Raw genomic sequence first — 26,429 nt, 5'->3', positions numbered from 1 at the left:
GCGCGGAGCCCCCGCGGCATGGCGGGGCTGGCGGGCGCGCTGTGGCTGTGCGCGGCGGCGGTGCTGGGCGCGGCGGCGGAGCTGAGGCTGACCCTGCTGCACACCAACGACGTGCACGGGCGGGTGGAGGCGCAGGGCGCGGGGCCGCGGAGCTGCGCGGGCGCGGAGCAGGCGGCGGGCTGCTTCGGCGGCGTGGCGCGGCGGGCGGCGCGGGTGGCGGCGGAGCGGGCCGCGCACCGCAACGTGCTGCTGCTGGACGCCGGGGACCAGTACCAGGGCACGGTGTGGTTCTCCCGCTTCAAGGGCCGGGAAGCGGTCCACTTCATGAACCTCCTGCGCTACGATGCCATGGTAAAGCGGGCCGGGGGCGGGGGGCGGCGAGCGGCGCGGTGGGGGGTTCCCCTGCCGTTGGGTGCGGGGTCTGTGCCTCCCTTTCCTCCCCTGTTGCCGTTTTGTGCATTGCCATCTCCTGAGCGCATAGCTTTGCATCAGAGGAGAGTGTAGGTCACGCTAAAGTCGTGGTCAAAGGTAGAGGGGAGGTAAGCGAGAAGCTTGGAACTAGGTGAAGGGCACCCGGCTGAATGAAGTTGTGAGCTGGCAGCCCCGTGGGCAGTCAGAAACTGGGGGCTGATGCCAAGGCTACGTAGAGGGAAAGACAGGGTTGCCATGGAAGAGCTCCCCTTGGGAGAGGCAGGGGCTTGGGGTGGGCAAGGGGCTGGACGGGCTCTGTTAGAGAGGGGTTGGCAGAGGCATGGAAGCAAGCCCAGCAAAAGTGGGCGAGGAGCCTGGCCTACGACAGAGGGCTTAGCCCTGGCCGAGGCTCGTACCCTGCCCTGCCGGCTTCGGTCCTGTGAGAAGGGACTGATGGCACGTGTTGGCCATGCCGTTTCAAAGGGTGAGGATTTTTAGTTTTCATCAGTCCCACCCTGGTCGTGTCCAGTCCCACCAGAGCTGTGGCCATGACGGGATGTAAGAGGATGTGTGCGGATGGCCCGGGGACTGTAACAGCGCGTCTGGGATGGAGGTGTCTGAGATGGTGCCAGTCACGCACCTTTACTCTGTCTCTTTTGGTCGTCCGAGTGCTGAGAGGAAGGTAGAAGAGTTTGAGACTGTGATTGAACGATGTCACTCCATGTTATTAAATCTTTTGTCTCAGGGTGATAGCTTATTAATATAGAAAGAATTATTGTGGCTTATTTTACACTCTTATTGACTCTTACAACCCCAGAAAAGAGGAAAGACATTGAAGCTACGTTTGAGAGTGACTGCTGGTTGAGAATGACTGCATATTTATTTCATCCTGATTCACAGCTTGAGGGGAAAATCTTATGTGCATATCACATCCTCTGTCTTCATCTGTTCTGCTTTCTCTGGAAAGGACTGCACTTTCCTTTCCCAGGTAAAAAAGGCTTCACCTGTTTCTTCCCTTTCCTTCAGAACAGCTACGGAAGGGATGCCCCAGTGCTCTCCTAGGCTAAACGCATTTCATACGAGACAGGCAGATCTGTGAAGGATACTGCTCCCTGTTTACATGGCCTCATGAACAATTTCCTAATTGTAAAACTAACATCAGTAGGTTTTTTCCTCCTGATGGTGACAGGGAGGAGTGTGTGCATTCAGGACTTATCCTCACTGAGAGCTGGGGAGCACTTTGGGGTTCTGCAGCGGAGAATTAGCTCGAGGTGGTTTTTCCTATCTTTCTTCCCCAGGTTTGATGCCGGCTGTTGTTTCTCAGCCTTGTGTTCGCTGGTTTGACTGGTTCATGGGCAGGCTGAGAGCTTGCGCGTTTCCTGATAATATCACAAGAAGAAATTCTTTCAGGCAAAATCAGCAGTGTTGGAACTAGTGTTCAGTTTTAGAAACACGTTATTTAGGAAGTATCTGCTGACTGTTTAGGAGATCCCATGAGCTTTTTCATCAGAATAAGATTAAAAAAAATAATTCCACACCATACCGGATAGCCAAAGGCTTGTACTGGATGCTGATGCCTTAGGTGAAGTAGTCAACCACTTGCTCTCTGTGGAGGTGCTGCATATTATAACATGAATAGTCAGTGGATAGAAGCGGATTGGATAGACTGAGAAGCTACAGACACTTCAGCACTTTTTTCTGCTACCAAAGAGCCCAAGGACAGATGCTGAGTGTTGGACAGTGCTGCAGCATCCTTTTTGATTCTTCTGTCATGGGGATCATGATCACGGGGACTGTGCAGTGGGGATGCTGGCTTGGGGGGGCACAGGAAGCAAAGTAAGAGCCACATTGCAGAAGGGTGAGCCAGTGTTTTCTTTAAACAAAATTTGGGAAGTCACATCCCTAACAGAAGGGATGGGGATTACTGAAATGTTTAGAAGTGAGATACAGGAGTAGGATTACAAACAGGATGAAGGAGGGAACATGAGTCATAGAAGTTGTTACAGGATGAGGGTGGGAGCCATAGGAGGATTTAGAGCAGCCTGGCAGCATTAGAGGTTTGTTCCACAAATGGGACAAATTTCCTTTTGTAGGTTTGCCCTTTTCTCATTTATGCCCGTTATAATCTCAAGCTTATTTTCTCCTGTTTAGCTAGGTATTGCCTTCCAGATTTTCTTGGCACTAGCCTTGCTTTTGGTGTAATTAACACCAGAATCCAAATTAAGTACCACAAAGGCAGTAATTGGAGGGGTGATAGAAGTCTTCTAGTTTTACTTTTAGGTTGCATCCTTCTGTTAAATTATATTGTGATTTTGAAATATTTTTAGCCTGATTTCTTCTGAAAAGAAGGATTGTATGTTCACATGCTGTGTGCTTGAATATTTCTGTTTATTCCCCCTTGTGACTTACATTGGCGAATGGATTCAGATTTGGTGAAAGGATATTGCACAGGTACAGAGTTCTAGAAGCTCTGGGTGTTAAGGGTAGTTAGGTAGAGGTAGAGTAGAGGAACCCAAAACGATCCACATTCTCCTCCCCAGAGAAGGAGCTGCATCAAAATAAAACTATATTATTAACCACCAGTGATTTCTCATGATCAAGAGACTTCATAACCACCCACACCATGGGAAATGTTTTGATCAAAGCTGGTATCCTAATGGACATGAAATAACCCAAAAGCAAGATACAAAGCCAAGAGAAACAAAGTTTCATAAGTGGTTGGTTGGTGTTTTTTTCACAACAAGCTAAGGGCAGTTACATCCAATTCAAATTCTTATTTCATTTGCAACCTTTTGGAGCGGAGGGGGGTTAATTGCGTGTTTAGGAGGAACAGAAGGCATAAGCATCAGCCAAAAGGAAATAGCTTGTTACCATTCTTAGACGCTCTACCAGTCCGTGGATGTCTTTTCAGAACATCTGTCAGCATCAAAATTAGTTTCCTTAGAGTGTTATTCCTTTTTTAATTATTTTTTATTTTTTACAGCAAATGAGCTTACAGTTAGAAAGCAGTTAGAAATGGAATATAGTTGGAGTGCATTGGCATTGTGTCTTCCCAAGTCAGGATTTTTTTAAAAATAGTTCCGTTTCTTTTGGAAAAGTGCTGCAGCAGCATGCAAATGATTTGGCTCCTTCCCTGGGGTGTGAGTAGTGTTCTCACTAGCGTCAGCGGGAGCAGGTGGTTGCCAATGCAAGTTACTGCTGATATCCACAGGGCCATTGACTACCTGCCTGTGGGGATCAGAGGAGTCAGGATTCTTTGTCTCTCCCAAAAGAAAGACACTGCCAATCAGTGTCAAGCTTCCATGTCTGTAGTGGCTTCAGGGTCTTGCTTGTGTTGGAACATGATCAGGGTTAATATAATCCGTTTGGGAAATAAATTGGGAACAAACACATCAGGGTTGTTTATCTAAGTAGAGCAGAGAGGTATATATGTCTTTTTAGACGACGAATGTAACTTTCCCCACTTAATCTTCGGAATGAAATTAAGAGAACACTTTTGTCTGGAAAAGTTCGCCCATTGGCTTTAGCACCACTTTCATGCTCTGCTCCAGTTGCCACCTGAAAACTTGTACCAAGATACTACGTACCAAGCTACGCTTTTACCACATTTCTGTAGATATATCTTTGCTTTCTCTAACACCTAAATATGCCACAAGGTTCTTGCGTATATTGTGCTTATGCAAAGTTGCCATCTACGGAGGTTTTGCTGGCTATGGCCAAGCTTGCAGGCACAGGCATGTGGCAACTTGGGCTGAGCATGAAAAAGGGGCAGGTAGGAGAAAGTCCCGTGGTCCTTTAAGGTAAGTCCGTTTCTGTCTGCTTAACCAACCTAGAACAAGTAAATGTTCTCATCTTGTTGGTATTACCTTGACAGTAAATAAACTGGATTGCTCATTTGGTGTGATAGTCGTAGCCCTTCACAGTGTGACGCACACACCTGCATGTGTGCACGCAGACCTACTGTGGATGGTCTGTGGAGCTTCTCCCTAGCTGATAAACATTAGAGCTTCCACTAGGTAATGATATTGATGATGGCTAGAAAATGATATTTTCTTGTTACATGTTAAAGCACACAAAACCTCTTGCTAAATGTGAATTAAATATGTTTTAAAAACTGTAGTCCAAGCACAAGCTCTTAAAATAGATGTTTTATTTAAAGAAAACAAGTATTGTCATTGGCATTTCACATTTTCTTCAGTATTTTTTTAAACAATATATTTTCTGTACATGAAATACGTGTTTTCCTTTGTGATTATTGTTTATCCTCTGTCTTGAAGTTACAGGATGAAAAAACAATGGGTTTAATCTGGTATATGACTACAAACACTTATTTAGATAGCTTTTAGATTTCGACTTTCACATCTGTATTGGTGTAAGAGAGTCTGAAAAGCAAAAACCTAAACCTAAACCGAAAAATAACATTTCTGTGTTTGTGAGAAACAGGAATGTGCTGTTTTAGACAAGACAGGGTTTTCTTCCCCAGAACATAGACTTTGGCTTCTCAAACATACCCTGTATATTGCATTGCAACTGAATATTGGAGGTAGAGTCTTGTATTTTCTTCTTGCTTTTCACAGGCATTGGGGAACCATGAGTTTGACGAAGGAGTGAGCGGATTATTGGATCCTTTTCTTAAAAACGCTAATTTTACAATCCTGAGTGCAAACATTAAGGGAAAAACCCCGTTAGGAAATGAAATGATGAAATATGTTAAGCCTTTTAAAATAGTACATTTTGACACCGAATCAGTAGGAATTGTTGGCTACACTACAAAGGAAACTTCTTTTCTTTCACAGCCAGGTATGTTTTATTTAGTATATAAGTTTGTATCCTTTGTTACTATTTTATTACTTACCTACTTGTTTGAATCCAAAGACGATGAATGTTTTCAACTGAAAAGTGAGAAGTTTGTTATTTTGTCAGTATTTACTTGTATTATTCAACTTTATAACTGCCTGATTTTTAAACTGGAGAAGGCTTGTTAACATCAAAAGCCATTTTCATACAGACCTGAATTATTTAGCATTACTGAATTATCTAAGAATATAAGAAGATCAGTGAGATTGCAGGGGAGCTGGGGGGCCTTTGGGGTTTTATTGTGGTTTAGGTTTTAAAATTTATATTATTTTATATTTTATTGTTATTTATTCATTTAAACAAATGCTAAAACATGAATACAGCTTGTCTTTAGAGTGAAATGTGTTCAAACCAAGACATTTCTCTGTGTGTTGAAATTTTGCTCTTGGATGCCTCCATGCTCAAGCCCTAGTAAAAGCAAGGAGAGCTTCGTGGTGTTTTTGAAGCAGAAATTGCCCAAGATGTTTTTAGCCTCTCAAATATTTCCAGAAATTAGACTACAGAAGGAACACCCATTCAGCTTTTACCACAATTGGTTCGTTCATGAGTAAAATTAGAATTAATGAGGAAAAAGACTTCTCAGGTTCTGACTATTTTTTCCCACATTGAAGGGGTTTTGGTTTGTTGAGCATTTTTTTTAAGTAAAATAAAATGGTCTACTGGAATGAGAAACACATTTAAATCAGCTGTAGGAGATCTGAGTCAGTGCCTGCTGAAAACTCAGCCCCCTTCTGACAAAATCAGACTTTCTTCCCTGGTTTTTACAGTAGGGATGCCCTAAGCACCAGTTTAAAACATTTTCCACATTGAAAGAGGGCTTCATATTATTACTTCTCTTTCCTTTGCTTAGTAATAAAGAAGTAATGCATAGCTTTCGTAAGAAAAGGAATATTCAATACTTTGAGGAAGTATTAGAACGTGAAAATGTTCCTTCTGTGCTTTTTAATTTCTATGTCGTATGTTTAAACTATCAGGAAGTGGACATCTGAGGTCAGAATAGACTTCTGTATCTCACTTCTGTTTTACCGGGGTGTGTTTTTGGAGTCCTTTTTTTCCCCCAACAAAAAAGAAAATTGATCTGCATTTTGTGTAGGTGATAGAATTTCACCTGTGCTTGAGAGCATGAGAGTAGATATCATCTGACATAATGTTAAGTTTGGAAAATGGACGGACAGCCAATATTGTTCTTCATTAAGGATTGAAAAAAAAAACAGCTCGACTCTTCTTCTAAACAACTGTGTTGGTGCAGTGAGGTCATCAAATTAACTTTCTTGCAAATAAATATACTTGAGGAAAATCCAGATAGTATTGGTATGATTCACGTTTAAGTACATTTCCAATAACATCTAGACATCATACTGAATGCCTCAGTATACTGAGATGTTACAACAGAGACCACAGCTAGAAAAAACAGTGTTAAAAGGGAAGGCTCGTTCGCTCCGTAGATGGAGCTGAAGCAACCCTAAGCTAAGTATATCCCGCAGTGTAATTGAGCAACAAGCAGGGCAAATTCTAACAGCAACATTTATAGTGATCAGAGTTTTCATAATTTTCCACTTTGCCTTCTCAGTGTGTGGTGGAACATTTGGAAGCTTTGAAAATGTGAATCCAGGATACATTAATATAACACAGTGACTATGTATCACTCATGATCACTTCAGACTGATAAAATCACGGCAGAGGTGGGTTGGTGGCAAAATGATTATCAACCTAATTCCCTAATTCAGTGAATAAAATACGTTGTGAATTTTAAATTCAGCACTTTGCTTATCTCTACACACTTCTTCCTGATGATTTAGTTTTCTCAGGCTGTGCAGTGATTGCTTTGGCATGCTGCACACTCTTATAGGGCATTCTCGAGGCAAATAGGAAGCTTGAAAATGCTGAAACATTAATTTCTACATGACTGCTTTCCATGGAAATTGTTCGTGAGTGCAGTTTCTTCTGATGATAAATCTCAATAACTTCCGCACAATTATGAAATTACAACTTACACTTTTTCTAGACTGCTTGAAACAGCTATCAACATACTTGAACAGAGTATAAAGTCCTTAAATCTCAGGGTTTCCATTGTGAAGGAACAATTAATCTCTGCTGAGGGTACTGTTAATGTTACTGTTTGGAAACCATAGGGATGGGGAACTCTCAGCACAAGTTATAGATTACAGCAATTGGCACTTTTTCCAAAGTTCTCCGTTTTGCTGTATACAGCTATCTCAGCTGAATGCCCAGCCAGTTTTTCCACATCCTGCAAGAGTTACTCATAACTTGGCACATAGATGGAGTTGTGTTTGCTTTGCGCTTATAATCCCCAAACCATGTTTCTAGTATTTGATGGTACCAGTTCACTTGCTTTAGTTCTGCAACGACGTTGTAAACCCCACGAAATAGTTAATATCTTTGTCTGTCCTGAGAGACGCTACGTACACATTCGGTGCTGGGAAATAATGTCTCAATTTTGTTCGCTGTCCTTTCATATAAGGTGGAGCTGCTTACTCTGTAACCGTACTGGTAGTAGCAAAATATTTACTAAAACTATTGACTTGGCAAAGTTTTCTAAAATGGAATTTGAAATTCCATTTATTCCACTTTATTCTGGCTAGCTTGCATAATATTTTTAACATGCAGCCAGTTCTCTTTCCTTGTTCATTTATCACACAGTTTAGCTGCCTTGTCTGAAATTCTACCCCATCTAAAAAGAGAAGATGATGTCACATCAGGTTAATGCCTTGAAAGAGAAGGGAAATATGGACACGAGCAACAGCTAACTCTTAAATAAGCACTTTATTCCAATTCGGATTATTTGAAGAATGTGCAGTGGAGTGCTAAGGAATATATCGCTTTTTGCCTGGTTTCTTGGAGAAACGAGCGCTGTGTAATTGCTCTCACAGTCCCCCGCTGTGTGACTTTCGAACCTGCTGCCCTGTTTCAGCTCAACTAGATCGAGTGCTGAGACGACGAGAGTATGACGCTGTGTGTGATGCCACAGCTAGGTCATGGAGAGGGCGTGCAAGAAGCCCCCAAGCAGGAATCCCTTTCCGAGGGCAAGGTGGACAGCAGGCAGTCGCTGGGCGGGTGGGTTGGCACTGCCGCTGCCCGCCCCAGCTCTGGTGGCTTCCTGTGCCCTGCTGTAAGTCCCAGGAGAGAGAGATGGACTTACTGGCATGGGACAGGCCTTGGTTTCCCCCTCATTAGGAGAATAGGGTTGTTTGTTTTAATGAGGATTGAAGATTAATAACCATAATGTCTTCAGTGTGTGGTGTGTTGTAGGCTGCAGTGGCGTAGAAGGGTAACACAGATGGTGCCGATGGGGAGAGCTTGGTTATCACGGGCCACCTGGCTGCTTGCCATTGGGAGAAGTTAGCCCGCAGGCAACTGCGTGCTAGCACAGATAGTCAGCAGCTCGCTCTTGCTCTTCGTTTAAAGCAAGCTCTCTGTACAGAACTGGTCCCCACACTGCATGGCTGAGGTAGCTGGTCCATGGGTGGTGAGATGAGCACGTGAAGGGCCTGCACTCAAGGAGCATTTCTTGGACTTCCCTTTTTGCCAGCAGCTCTGCATCGGGCCCAGCTTCTGTTAAGCACAAGCATGTACAAGGAGGGACTGAAGCCGGTGGCTTCCTTCAGCCTGGAGAAGGAGGGCTATGTGCAACCTTCCACTGTCTTAAGGGAGTTTATAGAGAAGACAAGGACAGACTCTTCCCAGAGGGGCACAGAGAAAAGACAAGAAACAATTGGCTCAAGCAGTACCACAGGAAATTATGGTGGATCATAAGGAAAAAATTTGTCATGGTAAGAGTGGTTAAGCCATGAAACAGGTTGCCCAGAGAGGTCGTGGAATTTCAGCTTACTTGGACAAGACCCTGAGCATCCTCATCTGGCTTTGAATTCCTGCTTTGAGCGGTTTTGGACTAGATGGCCCCTGGAGGTCCCTTCCAACCTCAATTATCTTATGACTCTTTGATTCCAAGAAGTCCACAGGAAGAAAATGTGGAGATGCGATGCACAATTCACTCCGCAATGTGCAGTACAGAGATTCCCTCTGGCAGTAACAGAACTATTGAATGGGTGTGGTGGTGAACCAATTTATGTAACCCTCTTTTATCTCTTCCATTGTAGCAGCTTCCTCCTCATTTCCTGAGACGTTTTGCACTGGATTGTGAATTCGTTTCACTCCTCCCTTTGTTATGAAATAATGTAAATCTTTTGACTTTAAAGGCATATTTCAAAATGGTTTGATCAAAAAACTCTGCAGGAAGGAGAGGAACCAGGCAGAGGGGGAATTGGTAGAAATGTTACTCAGTTGTCGTCACCGGAAATTTAGGATTACAGTTTGTTGACTCTGTTCTTAAACTCTATTCTTAAAACTTTGTCACAGAAATTAGTCTCTTACATAGGAAGTCTTTTTGCGCAACCCAAACCACTCTGCCCAGGATAAAACCACATGTTTGTCTAGTGCTTTTGTAAATGTTTGTCATGTTAGAATAATTTCAGTGGGCACAGAAACCTTGCAGAAAGATTGTGAGTTTCCCAACATTGTGGTCCGGAAAAGGTTTCTCCTTTCCAGACTTTCCGTTCTTTATGTTTTCATTTCAGGATGGTAGCTCAGTGCTGTGCCGTATCGGTATTACTGAGAGTGGTTCACATTAGGTGAGATAATTTGAGTAAAAAGGCAATTCAGAGCTCAGTGCAGCACTTTGAAGAAGCTGCTGTTTAAAGCTTCGGCAGGGAGGTGGAGAACGAGATGAGCATGGAGTAAAAAGAGATTTAACTCAAGAGAAGATAGAAGATAGAAGATCTCAAAGACATGTGGTTTGGGAAGATAAAAAGCTTTATAGTACAATACAAGTGTTTATACTCAAACACTTACTGACATATTTAGTTTCCTTTCTCTAGTTGAATAATAAAAGCCATTCAATTTTTGATCCCACAATTGGTGTCACTGGAATTTTTTTATGGAATTGCACCTTGTATGTACATACAGCTCAGTGCAGGAATGTTGTGTTAGTCCAAGCACACAGGTGTTCCTGAGAGACTGGAGAACATCAAACCAGATCAGGAGCTTGAACCAACTACAGGCATTTGAAAGCCACTGACATTCAAAGTTCCATTAATTATACAAAATAGTATCTGATAGCAACTACTTTTTTAATTTTTTTAAACTAGTAATTAAGGTACTTTGTAAATACATTCATGTTTGTTCTTTTTTTTTTTTTTTAAGGACATGATATAATCTTTGAAGATGAGATTGAAGCATTGCAAGTAGAAGTGGATAAACTTACTGCTATGGGAGTGAACAAAATAATTGCACTAGGACATTCTGGTTTTACTGTGGACAAAAATATTGCCCAAAAAGTGAAAGGAGTGGATGTTGTAATTGGAGGACATACAAACACATTTCTTTATACAGGTATTTTATTTCTTACTGAAATGTTTCTTCTAAAGCAGAGCTGAAACCGTTTCTCTTTAAACTCGGAGAACTTGCACAAATATAGTTTACTGCTGGCTGTGCTGGGCCAGATTCATAGCTGGTACCTATCCATAACTTCCATGGAAAAAAGTAATTTAAAACAGTCCGTGAGCAAGAAGTGCCCTAATTCTCTGAAAGGTTCCTTATTGCTATGGATGTTCAAGTTGACCTATACCAAGCTGGACAGAGGAACAAATGTAGTAATACTGGTAAATTACTGCCAAACATGTTGTACCTGTTTCATGCTCACAATATAAAGGAATAAATAAGAGGTTTACATTTAAACTTGTATGTGACAACCCAAAATGTCAATTAAGAGTTCAAAAGTGATATCGATGTTGATTTTTCATAGAACCTGATTCTGTGTTCATAGGTCTCCATTAGCTCTGCCATTAAAAAACTTTTCTCAAGTTTCCTCTGTCTTTTCCAGTCCCTCTTTCAATCTCTGACTTTATTCTTCCTTTCCCTAGAGGTAGACGTCATTCCAGAGATAAATATTGTTGATCTGATTTCTTCCACAGCAATACTGCTTTAGGCAAAACCTGCCATCAGCAGCTTCTCCAGCGCTGCTGCCTTCCCTGCGCCAGTGTGTAAGGACACAAGTAAAAGAAAGGCTGCATTTATTTTTAAAGCCATCAAAGATAGCTCATTAAATTTAACAGAAACTTCATTAACTGGTTGAGACTATAACAAGAACTGTCTGTAATTTTCAGTGAAGTTTCCCTTGTGCCCTAGTCACAGGGATAGAACCAGGTACCTGCCCTAGGAACTTAACCACTTAAAGGTTTTGCACTGTCTGTTTCATCCCCTCCTCTCCCTACTCATCTCCTCTCACTTTATCATGTCTTTTTTGTCTCCTCTGGAGACTAACTATCCTGCTTGTTAAAGAGAAACAATGGCGTGCTACAGTTATACATTAAACAGTTCAGAATATCTCTTGAATTTGGCCATAGGGAACAACTTTGATCCCTAAGCTGGAGCCAAAAAGCATTTACACACCTACCTACAAGTCAGGGGCTCCAAACACTTAGTGTAGGGGTGCAGCAGAGAAGTGGTCAAACTGGAACACACAACAGGACCATCCATCCCAATGTCTTGTCTCCAAGAGTGACCGAGGGGAACGTTGAGGGAAGAGTGGAAAAGCCTGTGGAGACACTGTACTGAAATCTGGCCCCATCTCCCAGCAGCTTGCAGCTCAGGGACTTCCCAAGCTGGAAGTGATGTCTTAGTGTTTACTAGCTCCCACTGGAACTTCTCTTCCCTGAACTTGCCCCATCTCCCTTTGACTGCCTTCAGCCTTCACAACAGCCGGTGTCAGGGTGTTCCATTGCTGACCTGCACATCCTGCAGACACTTTGGTCTTCTGTCTGTGTGCAGCCTGCTGCCCACTGGTGGCATTTTTTCAGGAGTTTTACTGAATTATTTTTGAGATGGGAAACCCAAGGATACGCACAGTATTCAGTGCATGTGTTCTTCATGGGTTTACGCAGTGGAATCCAGGTTCTTTTGCACAGGCTTGTTGGTTGATGCCTGTAGATTTTGTGCCTCGAAGTGATAGTCATAGTAGTCAAAATGCCTTATTGGGTGTGGTCTAAAGAGGTGCCACTGTTCACATTTGGAATCGTGATCTGAAGTGCTCCAGGAGTTGAGATATCTGGGTTCATATCCCGTCTAGATCTGAAGGAGTTCACATGCACATTTCTTGTCAACCCAGAGAGTACCCCACTGTCAGACTAGAGTAGGTCAAGCTGTTCCGTCTCTTCCCATTTGAAGTGGTTCAAGATTCATAAGGCCAGAGTGAGCACACAGGATGGGGCTCTGCAGCTTTCCGGTTAAAAGACCTCAGCTGGGAGTGGATTCTGGTCCCTTTTCTAAGGGCTGTACTGTTTTGACAAAACAAGCTTGTCTTTTTTGTTAACACTGGAGATGTGAGAAAAATAAAAAAGAAGAAGAAATATCTGAGGCAGATACACCAAAAAATATGTACCCATTTATTTAGTCAAAGTAGGGTTTTTTTTGGCAGAATGTGGTCTGAGTCTATGATTTTTATTCCAACTGCTGAGAAACATTTGCTCTTCTGTCCAGGAGCACCATGAGTGCATTTGTGACCCATTTCCTCCTGAGTCAAAGCCGTCAGCCAACATTCACAATGGAATAGCCGCATCTATGGAGGTGATTTGACCGCAGAGTAAACCATCTAATTTTAATTGTCTGTGTGTGTGTCTATGTGTACATTAAGCCTGTAAGTTCTCATTTAAATCAAGGGATATAATCAATTACTGGCAGCAGAATTTAGGAGAATGTTTCAGTTCAAAGTGCAGACGTACCAGCTGGTCAGCTGAATCTCTGGCTGTCATGGGAGTTGAGAGACATACTGCCCATGCACATGCCTCCATAGAGATACCTGTATATATATATATATATATATATGAGGGCCTAATTCTGTACTAGTCCAGCCTATCTGTCTCTAAGACATTTGCAAATCTCCAGTTTATCCACAGATTATGTGGCTGATGTTGCCTTGACTTGCTCAGGTGTACTTTGGGTTTGTAGAACTGATTCAAACAGTAATGGTAGTTTTAGGTTAGAGCATTTTAATTTCTGGTTTTAATCAGAAAGGATGTTCTGAGTATGTAGTATGTTGGCTAAAACCAGGTAAGAAAATACGAAAATGTTACAGGTTCTTCAGTTACTCAGGATGAATTTGCGCATTTGTAATGAAACAGCAACTCACACTTTGACTGAGATGCGTGCATGAATTCTAATGCTGTTTTCTTTGGGGATAAGATGCATTGAAAAGTCTTTTCATTTCAGAAGAACAAACTATCTTACAATGGAATAATGTTGTAGTGATAATTAATCCTGCAAGAAAGTGTCGGTATCAGAAAGTATTCCTTCAGAAAGCAAAAAATGAATAAGGCTCTGGGCAAACACTTAACCCTGCACAGCTGATGTAAATTAAAATGGTGACCAGAAAGCATAACTTTCTCTTGCTAATGCTCTGTTCATTCGAGGACTGCACAAGGGCAAGAGATCAAAACTGTTTCCTTTTCAGTTCCAAAAAACCCAAAACCACTTTTGCTTGCATAAATCCTGCAGGGTTCTCATTAGCTGCAGGATTTCTTAAATTCTTCCCCCCAAAAATTTTGAATAGTGAAGAGGCACCATCAGGAAACCAACTCTGTTGGCCAGGCTGAAAGTAGAAAAACTGGTTCTCTGGTGAATTTGGTTCATCTTGTAGTTTGTTACAGCCATTCTTCCTGGAGAAGAGGAGAGATTGGAGATAAATGTGAATTCTATTGGAGTTCTAGGAGGAACATTTGTCATGCTGCTTATCCCAGGATTTCATATAACGTAAACAACTATAAATGGAAGGAAACGAGTTTTTCTGTGAGCAATGGAAGTGAAGAGCCTGGTTTCCTCCAGATCCATGTCCTCTGCGCTCGCTTCCCCATGCCCCTGCCCCATGGGCACCCCAGATCACACTGACACATGGATGGGAAATGCTGCCAGCTTTGGGGCAGGAGCGAGCAGCAGGCTTCGAGGGGGCTCTGCGGTGAGGCCTGCCACGCAGCACGTGGTGCCTCTCAGAGCTGCCCAACCTTGGTGGGGTAGAAATACTGACGGGAATAACAGAAGGAAGTGATAATACTCAGATAATATTGTCAAGGAGACAGGCAGAAGGCTGGTACGCTTGAGACAAGAGCTGTGCTGTGTAGTTTTCTTTGCTGCTTTCCTCCCCTGCGTGGTTTCTACATCCTGTGGTAGCCTATGCCAATTGAGCTGAGATGTCTTTTCTCTGTAAATGCCTTGCTTTAATCTATCTGTTTCCAAGTCCTACATCTAATCACCCTTCAAACTTGGTATGTTGATAAGTTTTAAATCCACAACCACATAACTCTAATGCTAATGACATTTGCTTTTGTTGAGGGTTTGCAGCCTGTCTGCAATGTTGGAGGCTAAGTTTGGTATAGTAAAAGAAAAATCAGCTGGGTGTGTGCACAAATTCACAGAACTGCTGTGGGTAATCTGACTGTATATTATCAATAAAAACAGTTTAGACCTTTTCATGTCAAGAATTCCCATGTATGTTTTACTAACATTCTCATTTTCTATCTGATGCAGAGTAATGTAGTGTGAAGGCTTAACAATAAACTTTTCAGCCAGAGGCTGGTATGTGTGCATTACTGAGAGGTTTAGATTGAAATAATTGGAATGAAACATTCCTTTGTTGCTGTTGTGACATGATGTCATGGGGGAGTGTGCTGTCACAACTTAAAAAACACTGTGGCAGTTATTAGAGCTCATGTCCTGAAAACAACATTGTCTCTTATGAAATAACATAACTAAACAATCAGATGCGTGCTTGTAGTCCAATACATTCATTGGGTTTTGTGCTTAATGTCCTATTTGATTTTTTTAAAGCTGAAAAACATTTGAAATGTCATTCTAATAATTTCTTGAAGGTCACATGAGCTAAAGACCCGCTTTACATTCTTGTTGCATGCAGGCACTCCACCCTCTACTGAACAGCCAGCTGGCCAGTATCCATTCATGGTTGACTCAGATGATGGGAGGAAGGTGCCAGTTGTACAAGCTTATGCTTATGGAAAATATCTTGGTTACTTAAACGTTACCTTTGACAAGAAAGGAAATGTAGTTGAAGCAGTTGGAAACCCCGTTCTGCTGGACAGCAGCATTCCTGAAGGTATGTGGACTGGACATTTGAATTTGCCTGCAGCACTCTGCTACAATTCCAGTGTTAATATGTTAAGTACAAAGTACAACATGGCAGAAGAATTCAGCTTTCTTCCTGAGCTCGCAGTTCTCTCCTGTGCAGCGTTCAGGCTGCGTTACAGCTGTATCCATTTGCCTCTGTTTCTCTTGCTGAACAGCGACCTTTGAATATGTACAAATTCCGTGTATGGTTTGGTCTATTTAAAATCACTGTAGGATTTGTAGGAACTCAGGTGATTCATTATCTTACCATTTAGCAGGGCCCATTTCAGCTAGCCCTGTAATTATGATTTAAAAGATTATGAGGGCTAATTTACAGTGTTTTGCCAGAGGCTGGGTTCTTCAGAACAGAGTTTAGGGCAATATAGGAACGTAGAAGTGTTCCAGAAAAAAAAAAAAAAATAGAATACTCTGGCAATGTGCAAATATAATATACAAACCTCACAGCTTCTTGTTTTCAGTGCTGAGTGTGTTCAGTGTTTCAGCTCTGAAACATTTAAAGAACTGGGAGGAGGAGAGTCTCTCTGTTGCTCTCTGTTCATAACTCTGTCAGAGCTCTGTCACCTGCTTTTTGTTGGCTCTGTAATCACCCGAGGCTGGTTCTCTAGTCTTTATTTCTTGTCCAGTGTTTGCTGTATGAAGCTCTAAGCTTTTATCAGGCTTTCTAGGTTCTACCTAGAAAGGTTTATTTATAAAATAAATCCTTTAAAAATTATGTGTTCATAGATATTCTTATTTACTATATTATTCTCAGTGATCTATTAATGTAATGAGATGATGTAAAGAGACTTTACATTGTCTCTCTAATGTCAGTAAAAGTAAAAATTCAGATACATAGGTGTTCTAGTTTTATAAACATTGCTGTTGCTGACAGTTACATGACAAATCACTTAAAACTAATAGCTGATACAAAACAGTTGTGACATTATCTGTCTGTTTATGCAAGTATCTTTGCATCTGTTTTTTTTTTCTGAAAGAATTAGATTTGCACCTGGCAGAGTGACGTGCATAGAGAATTAATTTCTATAAAGGGTTTATTCCTTGATGTTGATATTTGGGCTGATATTCCTTTTAGCACTATGTTTAAGGGGAGAAAGCTATAATTGGGGGGGAGAGGGGAAGATATGATGTCAAATAAAGACCAGTCTCACTTGTATATTAAAAATTCTCTCACCTTTCAAGCTAGGTGTTAGAAACCCCATTGGTCAGAGATTAGAACAGGACAGAGCAAAAATATTTTTAAGTGTTATAGAGGGGATAGATAACCTTGCTGTGGCACAGGAATAGCGTGTTCACTTGATTGTCCTGTCCAGCCTACTCCTTTTGCAGGCTTTGTCTGAAGTGAGCAAACATGTCGTGTTGCTTGGAGAGCCTTTAGGGAAAGTGTAACGGTTTAGGCTCATGAAGAGCCGTTGGTTTTTTTTCCTAAGCTTTGTATTCACTGAAGTGTCACTAATACAAGATACATGCGATGCTTATTTTACACTTTTATACTACTTTATAGATGAACACATTAAAGAAGAAGTGGACAAATGGAGGAAAAACCTGGGGAATTATTCTAAAGAGATCGGCAAAACTAGTGTTTACCTGGACGGTACAAGTCAAACATGCCGTTTCCAAGAATGCAACATGGGGAATTTGCTCTGTGATGCTGTGGTAAGACCTTGCCACCACAGGTGGCCATCACATCTACGTGCTACTCCAGAGCTATGAGACAAAATGTTCCCAGGCTCCGAACTATCAGCGCACGGGCTCTGTGCTCCTTTCCAACACCGTAACATCTAGTCTGTCCCTAGAAAGATCTGGCAGAAGCAAGGCTATAATGAATCTTGCTCTATGGAATAAGAAGCAGTTTATTCTTTGCGTATATCCTTGTACATGGAATGGCTTGTTCGCAGCTGTCTCTGAAGCTGCAGTTTTAAGAGACACAGCCATCTCATCTAAGAGCCTGTTCCTCAAGCAGGGAGTAGAGCTCGGCTTCCCTGCCCCTCTCCCTCCCTGCTACCCGCTTTCTGCTCACAGCGCTTACCTTCTGCCCCATCATTACAGGGCTCTGCTGTCACCCTTTTTTAATGCACTAGCCCAGAAAAAAAAAAATTCTGTGTCATTTTCTGCTGAGTTACTGGTATGAATTGTTCCTCCCTAAAAGTCCAAAAGGTGCCAGCTGAAGCAAAGGAGGAGGAAAGGCCATACACACAGCTGGGTGCAGAAGAAGTAAAAGCACCCCAGCCTAGAGGCAGTCACCGGCCCCTGCTGCATCCTGACAGGTATCGCTGGGCTTTAGCAGTCAGGTAACACCAGAAGAACTCTTTATGAGAAGTCACTTCCAGTTTTTAACTCACAGGTTTTGATTGTTTTACTCTCCTGCAGCAACACCATTTCCTTCGGGTGCTCCAGGGAAAAACATTCACTAACGTGACTGTTTCCAGAGAATGAGCACTGCCATAAATGTCCTGCAGCATCACCACAAAGTCAGGAGCCAATTAATAATCATGAGTTTTTATTTAGATATTTCCCCAAAGCTGTTCATCCAGTCCGTGTGATTGCTTTTATTGTAATCCTTAAAATAATTGATAGTACATGGGCTAACTAACCCATGTTAGTGGGGAATTCTGCATACAGTTCTACTAAAATTGCAACACCTTTTTTTTTTCTTCCTCCTAGACTTTTTTATACTTTTATTTGAAAAATGTGATCAAATGTTTTGGCGCTTTTTAAGCTTAAAGAAAGCAACTTTGTAATCTTTCAAAAGGCTGTAGGTTTTCTTGCTATACATTTTGTTCTGGGAGGTCAAATTCTACTTTCGTGAAATCCATGTCTCTAGACAACCATCTGCAGTCAGCAGCAGATCCAAGGATTGCCCTTCATGGTCTTTGCACTACCCATTCTACACTTGCTTTCCTGTCTGGTGCCCTGCATTCAGGGGTATGAAGGTAAAAAACAGAGCTTTCTGTGCCATGGGCTTTAGTATTTGGAGTTGTCCTGGGAAATCCAGAGATTGAGAAATGTGAAAGATTGATTGAACCTCCATCCCTGGAGGTGTTCAAGGCCAGGTTGGATGAGGCTTTGAGCAGCCTGACGTAGTGGAAGGTGTCCCTGCCCACGGCAGAGGGGTTGGAACTAGATGATCTTTAAGGTCCCCTCCAACCCAAACCATTCTATGATTCTATGAACGGTTGTACTGGGTCAAAACAGAGGTCCATTTAGTTCAGCGCAGCTTCTTCCAACAGTAGCCAAAGATCTCAGAAAAAAAGGTCGACAGACCCAGATGACATTTTACAAAGGACTTTAAAGGAACTCAAATGTGAAGTGGCTGTGAAATTGCTAACACCAGTGTGTGAGCTCTTGTTATAAACTGCCTCCATGCTCAGGACTGGAGAGCAGCAATTGTAGGATCACAATTTAAAAATACTTTTGTGGGGAACTGAAGAATTACAGATTTGGAATCCTGATATTTGTTCCAGGCAAATTAGTAAATTAGGGCGTGTGGTTCAGACTGAAATCAGCACACTGAAAAAAAGCCATTCATTGACAAAGTATGCATTACAAACATAAAAATATCTCATGGATCTGGCCATAGGGAATAACTTTGATCCCTAAGCTGGAGCCACAAAGCATTTACACACCTACCTACAAGTCAGAGGCTGCAAACACTTGACGTAGGGGTGCAGCAGAGAAGTGGCCAAACTGGAATAGACAACAGGACCATCCATCCCAATGCCTGGTCTCCAAGAGTGACCGAGGGAGGATGGTAAGGGAAGAGTGCAAAAGCCTGTGGAGACACTGTACTGAAATCTGGCCCCATCTCCCAGCAGCTTGCAGCTCAGGGACTTCCCAAGCCAGAAGTGGTGCCTTGATGTTTACTAGCTACTGCTGGAACTTCCCTGAACTTGCCCCATCTCCCTTTGACTGGCTTCAGCCTTCACAACAGCCGGTGTCAGGGTGTTCCACTGCTGACCTGCACATCCTGCAGAGACCTTGGTCTTTTGTCTGTGTGCAGCCTGCTGCCCGCTGGATGCCTGATGGAGACCAAGGAGTAGTCCTTGCACTGGAACACTTGGTCCCTACCCACTCTCTTCATGCCACTCATGATGTTATAAGCTTCGCAAATATTTTCCTTCCCTGGTCTCTTTACCAAGTCACAGTCCTAGCCTCCATCATCATTCTATGTTCAGAAACTTTGTTGTGTCTTTCACCATCCTTGTCACTCCTCTCTGAATCTTTAATCTTAGATTTTTATTGTTCTTGAAATGAGAAAACACACTGATTCCTACCTACTCAGCCTCCACGTGCACCTCTGGCTTTTGTAGACTTCTGTCATGTCCTTTCTGTATTTCTCTTTTTGTGAGACTGAGGAGTCATAGCCATAGCCATTCCTGTACAGAAACCAGCCTGTTCCTTCCACTATCCTTTTCTCTTTTCTCAGCCTTTTCCTTTTCTACTCGATCATTTCTGAGGATTAATGCTGTAGGCTTATCATCCTTAAGCAACTGAGTAAATCCCTGGTCTCCTTTCTCTTTACTACTTAGGATGCCACAAGCAAATATTATCTTGTCCTTGCATTTTGTCAGTTATGCCACTGTTGGATACATGATGCTGTACAGAGTAGACTTTTGGGTCTGACCTAGTATGCCTGTTTCCTGTTCCTCCACTCTTCTACATCTTTCTAGTTTGTCAAGACCATTCCAAATATTAAAAACCGATCTCAGAGAAGCTGAAAAATCTTAATTACCTGCAACATACAACAACTGCTAATTAATTTATATAGTCCCCTACATGTTTTTAATGTACAGCTGTATTTAAGGTCCTCTTCACTTCTCAGTTCTCCACATATGCATTTGTCTTTATCACAGTCACGGGAATCAAAAAGTCATCCTTTGTTCAGCTGGCCTGTCCTGGTCATGTTATGCACACACAGACTATGGGAGAGATTGAGAGTTCAATACAGAAACAGGCAAATATTTTAACAAAGCAAAATACTTATTTTAATGTGTTTTGCCATGTGTGTTTTTTTTAATACTGCAGTATTTTCAGTGGGGCTGAAGGTAATGTCAAAGCAAATATAAAACTTTTATCTCTCTTTTCAGTCTCAGATTGTATTTGGTATAAATTTCCAGAGTCTAGACTAAGTGAAGATTAAAAATCAGTTCAAACTTTTTCCTTTGGTAGCTTTATGAGAATGTTGGACATCTGGATAAAAAGTCATGGAACCATGTTTCAATGTGCATCCTGAATGGAGGTGGGATACGGTCACCTATTGATGAACAGAGCACTAACGGTGCGTAAAATTACAAGCTGAATGATAACTTTATCAAGAAGGAAGAATCAAGTTATCATGTAAGCCTGAACCCAGTGTTAGGTATGGGATTTGCACAGTGTTTGGAAGCTATTTCAGCTTTCTCAAATGGTTATCCATCATTGGAGCCCAACTGCACTAGGGCTGACATTAATAGAAGTTTCTAGTGTTGTTTGTACACAATGCTTTTTATCATTTCCAGAGGGAAATGCTGCCTTGGGACAAAGAAAATGCTCTCCTTGCTGCCTTGAGACAAAGAAAGATAGTGTATATTGCTTCACTTCCTACTGTAGAGGGTCATACAGTGTGGTTGCTGGGAGCCTTCTGTAGTTTGCTGTAGAATAAGTGAATTCTGAGTTTTCTGAAGGCTAAGGTTTTACAGTACTTATTTTCGTGTTGTCACATAAATGAAAACTGAAAACAAACATTTTTTTCATTTTAGCTAAATCTTTCTGTCAGTCTACAGGAGTAAGTCTTAAGCAATTGGAAGATTTGCCTTAGTAAGAATATCTGTTTTTCTTCATCTTTGGTTGGTGGCCTGTAATCTCTTTTAGAAGAGTTATTTGAATAGCAATACATGCAGTTACATCAAACTCAGATTTATTGGTCTTGATACTTGCTGGATGATAAAGATGCATGTTGCCCAGAGAAGTTGAGGATGCCCCATCCCTGGGAGTGTTCAAGGCCAGGTTGGATGAGGCTTTGGGCAACCTGGTGTAGTGGAGGGTGTCCCTGCCCATGGCAACAGGGTTGGAACTAGATGATCTTTGATGTCCCTTCCAACCCAAACCATTCTATGATTGATTCTATGTTCCTTGCCAAAAGCTTACTGTTAAAAGATCCTAAAATAATACAGTAAACTTAAAAAAAAAAAATAACGCAAACAAAGTCTCATTCCCCCAGGTAGCATTACTGTGGAAGATTTGCTGTCTGTTTTGCCATTTGGAGGTCGTTTTGATCTGGTAAGGGTAAAAGGCTCCACTCTGAAAGAAGCTTTTGAGCACAGTGTGCACAGATATGGAAGCGGAAGCGGAGAGCTGCTGCAGGTTGGAGGTACATTTTCTTCTTTCCTCTTCTCAGTTTTCTAAGCCATCCATCCCTTCTGTTGGCCTTGTTTGTATTACACCTGGGACCGTCTTTACGAATGGAAATCAAGTTGGCCATACATCCTAGCCCTATACCTCATGCGTGCCAGCTAACTAACAGTTTATCCTGCGTGTGTTTAGTTTGGCTGCTGCAGCACCCAGGCCATCGCTGTTCCCTTCAGCAGAGACAGCATTCCCAGTAACCCGTAATGGCAGCAGCTGGACACTTCAGTTAACTATAGGAAGATAAAATTGAGTATAGCTGTAACCCAGGAATAGCTACAACAAACTCCAGTTTTCAGTTCTTCACTGGCAACCTACTTGAAACTCCAGACTGGATGTCTCTGCTAGTTATTTATTTCAGTTTATCAAAATCATTTTGTACCATTGTCTAATGATTGCAGATAGTTTTAGAGTTAGTCCAAGTGGGCTATGGAATTGCTCCAGTGAATTTCTAAATATTTTAGGGATGAACAGTTAATATTAAAAACATACATGTTTCTTGCATTGCAGCTTCCCATATACTTACCCAGATGTGTACTAGGCTACAGTCATGTTTATTCCCGGTCTTCAATGCAGTGCGGATTTTGTTGTTTATTTAGCAGAAAAGCTAAGCTTCAAGGGCAGGAACTGAAGGATTTTTCCCCCTCCATGCCTCTCCCACTATATAGCCTGGTGATGGGGCCCACTATTATCCTCCCTTCCATGTGATCTATAACCTTCAAATGCCAAGGACACAACCCATGTCTTGCTCATGAATCACCAGTAAGTTACCAGGTTCTTGAGTACTTGTTGCTTGGTAAAGCAGCAGCAGCCCTTCTGCTTGCTTCCTTTTCACAGAAAAAAAAGATAACTGGTAGCTCTGGAAAGGGTTCAGGAGCTCTAGAGCAGGAAGAGCACCAGGGCTGGAAGAGCCTCCATGCTTTGGATGGGATTAGTGTCTTCCTGATCAGCAAATTCTTGGCAGTGCTGTTCTGGGGTCCTGTATCTCCCCAGGCTTTTGAGCAAGCTCACTACTAGAAATGTTACTTCTACGAGTAGAAACCGCAACGTTCAGCCCTGACCTGGCTTTCATTTTTCAGGACAGTACTCATTATCCATAATAGCTGCTAAGTTAGGGTGGCTGGCTGGTTTTAAAAGAAGCCATGTCAGCCAGCAAAACAGTGGAATGAGAAAGCATATGACTGTAGAAATAAGGGAAGGTATTTTTAACTTGCAGTATCCTGATCCCATGACCAGTAATTTCCTTCTGTGGAATAGTGACGAGAACAGAGGATCAGATGAGTAACTGAAGTGGGACAGTACTTCAGCAATCTCTAATATCTTGAATTTTCTTGGATAAAAGCTGAGCATTGTGCAAAGAAAATAGGGTATTAACTGGTATCACTCAGAACAATATGACCTCTCAGTCACATAAACTAATGTCAAGAATCTGTTGAAAATGGTGGAGGATGCTGCTTCTAGCCCTACGTGTTCAGTAGGCATGGCATAAAGTGGCATTGAAACGTGTATTTTCGTAGGCATCCACGTGGCCTACGATCTCTCCAGAGCCCCAGGAAGCAGAGTCGTTAGCTTAGAAGTGCTTTGCACAGCCTGCCGAGTCCCATCCTACGTCCCACTCCAGATGGATGAAATATACAACGTGACTCTGCCAACCTATATGCTATTTGGAGGAGATGGGTATCATATGCTGAAAGACAAAAATCTGGGCTACAGTAAAGGTAAGGATGGGCTCCAACAGGGTAGCAGACACAACAATTTCTAAAAATTAAAAGATCTTTTTATAGTACAAGTCTCAGACTTTTTGCTTTTACTGAACAGATTAAATATGCTTCTAATCTGACTGCTCTGGATTACTAGTTTTGGTTGTAACCAGCCAACTATATTCTTTTTCAGTTAAATCACAAAAGTTTCAAAGAGAAACTATGCCTCGTCAATTCAGCACTGCTTAGAGAGCATGGTCATGGTAAACCGGAAGAAAAGCAAAAAGCCCACTATAGAGTACACATTACTCCCTTGCACTTATTACTAAGCAATTGTCGTGGGTTAGGCCGCTCCAGCAACCGAACCCCCTCACACAGCCGGTCACTCACCCTCCCCCACCCCCAGGAATGAGGGAGAGAATTAAAGGAGAAACAGGAAACCCGTGGGTTGAGATAAGAACAATTTAATACAGATGATTTAATACACAGTGCAGATGCTCACCACCCCCTCATATGCGAAGCCTGTCTTGTCCCGAAGCTGCAATCCCAGACGAACGCAAGGCCCCGAAATAGAGAGAGGCAGAGAGAGAGAGAGTACTCCGAGAGTGGGAGTACTGGGAGAGAGAGAAAAAAAAGGCAATAGAGCAAAAGCGCAGCAAGCGCGAAAGAGCAAAAGCAGCGAAAGAGCCAAAGCGCAAAAGCCCTTCTGTCCGGCTGCCCCTCACCTTTATACTGGGCATGACGCTGCATGATATGGAATACTAATTGGCCAGTTTGGCCCTCAATCTTAAATTCCACCACAAATCACAAGGGGAATCATGTCCCCCTTGTCCCGGCTATGCTCCCCCCTTATCCCTCCGTGCTTCTGCACTCCGGCACACTGAAAAGTCCTTGGAGTCTCAAACATCAACTTGCTATCAACATTCTTCTCAGAGTGAGCCTCTGAGTAAAACCAAAACACAGAGCTCTTCTAGCTGCTAAAAAGAAGAGCCAACACTGTCCCAGCTAAAACCAGGACAGCAATGCATCAAAAAGAAAGGTGCTGTCTTCTTCAGACCTCGGACTTCCACTGTACGGAAGTATTTGCAAACACAGAATCGTCACCTCTGCTACTCAAGGACACGCAGCTCAGGCGAGCAGCACAGAGGGTGAGGGGAAAGATGGCGATTTACTCCACAGGAATTACCCTGCCCTGCCAAAAGCAGCGCAACTCTTGAGAGTTCTGCAGGCAGCAGCACGCAGGGTGCCGGCAGACGCCACACGAGAGAGGTAGACAGGAAGCGTTTCCTAATGCTGTCTCAAGATCTCTCGAGTAGCATGATAACTGTTAGAAATTCAGCACTCATACAATTGACATGTACACCTTGTAGGGCAAAGGGAAACTTGAAAAAGGTTTTGAGATGAAAATTATTTCTGAAAACTCAAAAAGGATGTAGTGCTTTATTTGAAAAAAAAAAAAAGTATCTTCTGGCAGCACATTTAGATCTTGCAGAACTTTAATTTCATATGTTCTGCTTCTGGGTGGTCAAAGTATGCTTTTACTAAAAAAATTTTCCTCTTGGACCTTCGTTACATACTATTTTTTTGGTTCTACACAGTGTTTCAATTTAAAATTGATTCTCACAAGTGGGATTAGTGTTTTTAATCAAATTCAGCATACAGCTGGTAAATTGGGGACGGGGGCTGTAGTTTTCCTTAAGTATGTTTATGTAGAAATAATTTCACATGGAGGAAAATCATTAGGAATAACGAAAGGGAACAACTTGAAAGGCTTTAGTAGGCCAGTAGAACGGAGGAGCAAAACTGTAATTACTTTTAAGATGGAGGTGTTGCACTTTAGGATTGTGAGAGCTCAGATCAGGAAGGTCTCATACGACATGGCTGGCTGCACCGACTCAAGGGGTCTTCCACTGTAGTAAATACACATCATATTTTGTGTGTGTGCAGCAGCATACAGACTAGAAATTCTTCCTAAAAAAGTAACGTTAAATTTGAAAAGGTTTAAGCGATGATCTGCCAGATCTATAACACTCTACCCCAAACAGGTGGGACACTTACCGAAAAATCTGACTGGAAGTTACCATTGTAACACAAAAGACACAAACGAAGTCAGACAACGCAAAGAGAACTTTTTTTTTTTCAGTAAAATATGAGTTGCTACCAAAACTCTAGGCTACAAACCACCACAGAGGTTTTATCTGTGCACAAGAAACAACCCTCCACACCCTTACGCTCTTGAAGGCAGGCTCCACTTTGGAATGAAAAACCATGGAAAACAGTTTGCTTTAAGACTTGAGCTAAACATGCAGTTTTAGACAGGTTCTTACATTTTGGCTGAGACCCACGCTGCTGGAGAGAACACTGTATCTTTTTTTGTTTGTTCAGGTGAACTTGATGTTGAGGTTGTTTCCCGTTACCTCCAGAGAATGAAGAGAGTTTACCCAGCAGTTGAAGGTCGGATAAAGTTTTCTTCTGGAAGTCTTACTGAAGGAAGTCTTACCCTGATTTCTGTATTGTTCACTGTAACATTCTTGCACACTTGATTTTTCGCTCACTATGTTTTCATGTAGAGGAAAACAGGAGGACAGATGACACTGAGAAAAGGAATAGAGAACTTTTCTCTTTCTCCTTAAAATGAATGAGCATTTAGGTTTCTGCATGTCAACAGTAAAGAGCACAAGAAATTGTCTTTAATCTGGTAGAGTTGTTGAAGCATGTGGTGCAGAATGAGTGGGCAGAATTCGTGACTTCTCTTAGTTTGAGTCAGCAGGTACAAACAAACTTGCATAACTCACAATTCAATTTGATGTTTCAAGAAGCAAAGTATCAGTGAATACTAATGCTCTATCATAAAGCAACTACTATCCGAAA

General features: G+C 42.2%; 1 protein-coding gene across 1 annotated transcript; it reads left to right on the top strand.

Moving 5' to 3' along the window:
- NT5E (5'-nucleotidase ecto) lies at positions 1-26,134 on the top strand. The gene is made up of 9 exons (XM_086608215.1): positions 1-351; positions 4,989-5,211; positions 10,489-10,677; positions 15,248-15,445; positions 16,979-17,130; positions 20,644-20,752; positions 21,674-21,823; positions 23,376-23,576; positions 25,944-26,134. The coding sequence occupies exons 1-9, from the start codon at positions 19-21 to the stop codon at positions 26,099-26,101; spliced, it is 1,713 nt and encodes a 570-aa protein (XP_086464341.1). The 5' UTR covers positions 1-18; the 3' UTR covers positions 26,102-26,134.
- Positions 26,135-26,429: the final 295 nt, after the last annotated feature.

The sequence above is a fragment of the Tauraco erythrolophus genome, chromosome 2 (genome assembly GCF_009769465.1).
Source record: "Tauraco erythrolophus isolate bTauEry1 chromosome 2, bTauEry1.pri, whole genome shotgun sequence".
Classification (NCBI taxonomy): Eukaryota; Metazoa; Chordata; class Aves; order Musophagiformes; family Musophagidae; genus Tauraco; species Tauraco erythrolophus.
The sequence above is the reverse complement of the archived record's forward strand: the minus strand, read 5'-3'. Positions and strand labels throughout refer to the sequence as shown.